Genomic DNA, 5,182 nt, shown 5'->3' with positions numbered 1-5,182 from the left:
AAATTAAAGGAAGTCTCAAAATATTTGTTTCCCTTATTTCATTTTATCAACAACGTCCTGACTTTGAACAATTATGAATGAAAATTATGAAGACTTATACGTTTGTTCATCTATTGCTATTACAGTAATATTATAATTTTAAAGAAAAAAAAATGTCATTTATTATCTTTTTTTCATCATCTCTAATGTAACATTTTTACTTATCTATTCATCATTTCATATCATATCATGGAATAATGAAAATCACTACAACAAAATTTCCTTTCAAGGACGAGTATTATAATAAACAGTCGAATGTTTTTTTAGCCAATATTTGAATGGCCTCACTTTTTATGTTCAAATGTAATTTTCTCCGTTCCGTAATTGACAATAAAAAAGAATCTATTATATAGAAATATAACTAGATAATTACTTATGAGAGCAAATATAAATAAATTCTCATGAAGACAAGCCTATTATCTTAATAGGAAACAAAGACACACAAATCACTTCATTCGAATCCATCGGGTTGATAGCAAGCGTGACCTTCACTCTTGTTGCATGAAATTCATATCATGATCTATCACGAGCTAATTAATCTCCTATTATATTTTCTCCATTCTCAGCCCATATAAGTGTTCCTACAAAAAAAAAACAATTTAACAGTTTAACAATAGATAAATATGTTTTGTAAATATGCGGGTGTATTTATATAACATTCAGAGCTGAGGCTCTGTACTAATAGATAAAGAAAGTGATGATAAGACATTATTTCAAGCAGTACTTATCTTTGTGCATGTTATGTTCAAATTTTCGAAGCTGTTGCTAGCAATCTAACAAATTAATTTCTAAACGAGAGGAGTAAAATAAAATGTGATGTCCTACCAGAATTTCATGCACAAAGCTTCTTCACATCTTCACAACTTGGATGATAGAGCATATAGTTTGTACGAGAGTGAGCAACAATAAGGTAACAGCAGCTACAGTAGAAGCTATTTTCCAAGGAGTGCCGAAATAATCACGTTTCAAGGTAGCCTTCCAAGTATGCTTAGTGTTCCTATAGAATGCATTCAAATCTCGAAACAAACCACGATAAGCAGATTTCTGGCTATAATATACAATATTCGTTCCCAGATTATTGATAAAAGATGCCGCTGAATTGCTGTTGGCAAGCCAATTAATGATGATTCCTTTTCTAATAAGTAAATCCGCATCTTTGGGAGTGTTGATTAGGAAAGTCAATAGCACAGTGTAGTCTGTAAAATGTGAATCATGTGGATGATGGCATTGCTCAAATGCTAGGATGTTTCGATAAGTAGTCTCTGTCTCGTTATCAAGATTAATGCATGGAATTTCCAAAGTTCCGTTGGTGAATTTTAGGTCAAGTAAGCATTTGCTTGAGCTCACCTTAAACTTCACTCCAGCCTCGTACAACTGGCTTGCAGAATATAAATGATCAGCACTAGGAAGATCATTACTTTCATGCGGTAGCACTAGCAGCTTTCTGGATGATGGAAGAAAAAATGCTTTGCTCAAATCAACAAAGTGTCTAATTGGTTGTTGATCTCCAAGATTTCCTGGAAATTCCTGATTTCTAATGTCCTCAATCTCAAAGACCTTAACTGCAAGCGAAGCGAAGGAAGGATGCACATCATCCGATGCACATGCAAGGCTGAATAATATCTCAAGAGCGAAGAAAGGAAGTTGATTTTCAAGTAGTTGCAAGTCCAACGTAATTGCGTGCCACGATATTGGGTTTAACAGTATATTGTTCTGACGAATAACACTATTTGATCCTTTGAACCATATCAATCCGTAGAAAAATTCAATAATAAAGATCCCATCCACCAAAATTAGTTTAACGAAATCGTCACTGCTAAACTTGATGGTTTCTGCGTAACAACTACGCACACTTTCTTCATGCAACTTTATGGCGTTTACTAAAATCTCCACGTTGAAGTCAGTCCGCTGCAGGAATCTCTGAAAATATTTCAGTTTCAACTTTTCCATGGTTTCTAATCTTTTGGTGCCATGATGGAACGGCCCTATCGATATAACCTCAGGAGTGTAGGCTTCTTCATTCAGTTTGAGAAGACTAGCTGGAATCCTGTAGATACAGCAGTACTCGATCGCTTGATGATAAGGGAGAGGGTCCAAGCAGCTTTGAACCATTTCTTTGATGCTAATTACCAACCCTCTATGTTGATTTCCAAAACACAAAGTGTTTGCAGCTTCCTGATCCAATATTTGATGAATTTCTTCAGCATTTTGATTTGCATTTGTGAGTACTACTGAAGCAGTAGTTGCCACTTTTTGTTGAATTCTTGATCTTTCCATCTCACAATTAAGCTTCCTATATAACTATTTGACTTCCAGCTCCCTGCCTGCAGCAGCTTACACAAAGAAGAGTACGTACTGACTACAATAGAATTAACTATTTCATATTATATATTATTTATAGATCACCTAGCTAGAAAAATAAATACCCAAATTAATCGGCAGGCCATGCATGCATGCATCAATTTTGTATGTAACAATCGAGTTGAGTGCATTAGCTGATTATGAACTACACATAAAAATTAATCATGTCTATATCCTAATAAATTAATATCTATTTATTCAAAACAAATTAGTGGTCCAGATCATAGCATATATGCATGGAATTAGATCTATATAGACGAGGCTAATTATTAAGACTAACTTGAATTGGGTGATCAGATCATCATGATGAGATCATTAGATCATGATGAGATTAGATGAGTAGTCTGATGATAATTACAAAATCAAAGTAATTAGTGATTAAGATAAAAGATAATTGATGTTACAGATCGAGATGATGAAGTACTGATAGTCCCAGAAAATTAAAAGAGGTTGCTGTGGGGTGACAGTAATTAGTAAGCCTAAAAATATAATAAATGATTCTCAATAAGCTATATTATACAAAAGGGAACAAATTAAAAGAAAGAAAAAGACGGTGATAGTGAGTAGTGTTTTCCTTACCCAAACAAAAGCTTTCGCTTTTGGTAGCCTCCGTACGTCTCTAACTTCTCCCAGATCAAAGAACCGATGAAGCAAGTGATCAAACTGAGACAACGAAGCTCACCTCCTTTCACCCATTTTTCTTTTTTTCTTTTTTATCTTTTGTTGCACAAAAGTCGTACTCAGCCTATCACAGCATCACTAGTGGTACCTCATTAAGAAAATATTTTAGGGTGGCACTAACACCACTACAGAGACCACCCACTATCAAATGTCGGGTACGTTTGGATACTGAAACTATTTCATTTCATTTTATTTCTGTTAAGATATAAAATAAATAATAAAATCTATCTATTTTCATCAACTTAAACTTTTGAGATAAGTGGTGATTTCACAATTTCATCATTATCATTTTATCAAATTTTTATATAAAATATAATAAATAATTGAATTTTTGAAATTCTAAAATAATAATAATATTAAAAAAAATAATATTTTAATAATATTTTATTCAACTCATTTAAAATTATCTTATCTCATTTTGTCTCATCTCACTGTCAAAACAAGCAGTTAGCATTTTCCATTATCTTAACGTACAGAAAAGGAGGGAGGAAAATATTGCTTGAAAATTTGCTAATAAATGTGTTGGCCAATGATCTATGGATAAATTTATAATACTCCTCATGCAGAAAGACTCAGAGTTCACAACGGCAAAATGTAAGTGCTCTAATGGGTTTTTTACTATTTGATTTTTTTCTTAAATCTTATATCATGTTTATCTAAATAAAAATGTTACTCTAGTTGGGTCCCGACAATTTTTACTTTGTAATTAAGAAAATATTTTTTTAATGATGTTGTGAATATTTTTTAAAAAAATATTAAGAGATATAAAAAAAGAATAAAAAAATAAAAAAAAATAAAAACTTTTGTTGCCCTTATCATGACTGTCTCGTGTAGTGAGTGTAGCACTGCTCATGTGTAAAAAAATTAAAATTTTAATACCCTCCAGGTCCAACACCAAGCCAAAGGTAATTTTGGAATATAAATTTTTTTGTAACACTCAGCCCAGTACGAGTTCTATAAACTCTTTTTAAGTTAATATATATGGGAAGCTTACTTGTGATTTAATGAGTAATTTTAAAATAGATTACAGGTTCAAAATTTATTTTAACAGAATATTAATTTTTTTCTATTTAGCTTGATAATTAAGTTAAAATCAGTTGACAAATTAATTTTGGGATTGTAGGATTCCTCGTTCAATTTGCGAAGACAAGCTGGAATCCTAGCTATTTTAGTCGTTTGATGATAAGGGTGGCTCCAAACTCCCGGCCTGCTTACACAAATTAAGAAGAGTTTATACTGACTATAATAGAATTACATTATAAAAATATTGGCCAATTTTGTGGGCAACTTAATCAGAGTACTTTAATGGTAATGGTAATGTAGTACTGTTCATTCAGGTTTTAGACTGAATACCCTGTTATACCCGGCCCGGAACCTAGATTAACTTGGGCTGTGTTCCAGCCCGAATTAGCCCGGGTTATGACCCTATGCAGTACCCAGATGAATCTGGATTTTAAAAACCTGGTACCTGGATTTTAAAAACCTGGTACCCGGATTTCTTTTTATTTTTTAAAGTTCATATTTAATTAAATTTAAAAGCATAAATTTTTTTAGTAAAAGCCTATATTTTATTAAAGGTTTTTCAAGAAAAATCCATACTTAAAAGCATAATTCTTTTTATGTAAAAGCCTATATTTATTTACAAATTTTCAAAACAAAAAATGTTGAAAATCAAGCTGAAACACATAATTTCAAAACAAAAAATTTCAAAGCATAATTTTTATTTTATTTTATATAGAAGCTTTTATTTTATTATTATTATTATTATTTTCCTGAAAAGTCAAGTTGAAACGCATAATATTTGTGTTCTAAATACTAAAATGCATGTAAAACAAAAAAGAATCCAATATTCATCTATGCATGCAACACAATGCAATCTACTACATATTACATTATTTATTATTTATATATTACATTATAAAATACAAAATTATAATATATGAATAACAAAATCAGTAGCATGTCTTCCATCAATAATTTAATCTCACTCCAAATATCAGCTTTTAAGTGATTGGAGAACCTGCAAAAAACAAAAAAGTTTTGAACAACTTTCAATGTCTCATACATGTACAAAACTGGAAAGTAGAGAGTTTGACAGAAA

General features: G+C 31.3%; 1 protein-coding gene across 1 annotated transcript; it reads right to left on the bottom strand.

Annotated features, from left to right (window-relative positions):
- Positions 1-466: 466 nt before the first annotated feature.
- On the bottom strand, positions 467-3,273 carry LOC121261912 (putative UPF0481 protein At3g02645). Its single transcript, XM_041164326.1, has 3 exons — positions 2,980-3,273; positions 865-2,363; positions 467-620 (listed from the first exon to the last, which is right to left on the bottom strand). Exon 2 carries the CDS (start codon positions 2,314-2,316, stop codon positions 889-891), a length of 1,428 nt encoding a protein of 475 aa, XP_041020260.1. The 5' UTR covers positions 2,317-2,363; positions 2,980-3,273; the 3' UTR covers positions 467-620; positions 865-888.
- Positions 3,274-5,182: the final 1,909 nt, after the last annotated feature.

The sequence above is a fragment of the Juglans microcarpa x Juglans regia genome, chromosome 4S, assembly GCF_004785595.1.
Source record: "Juglans microcarpa x Juglans regia isolate MS1-56 chromosome 4S, Jm3101_v1.0, whole genome shotgun sequence".
Classification (NCBI taxonomy): Eukaryota; Viridiplantae; Streptophyta; class Magnoliopsida; order Fagales; family Juglandaceae; genus Juglans; species Juglans microcarpa x Juglans regia.
Note: the sequence above shows the minus strand (reverse complement) of the source record. Positions and strands in the feature narration are given on the sequence as shown.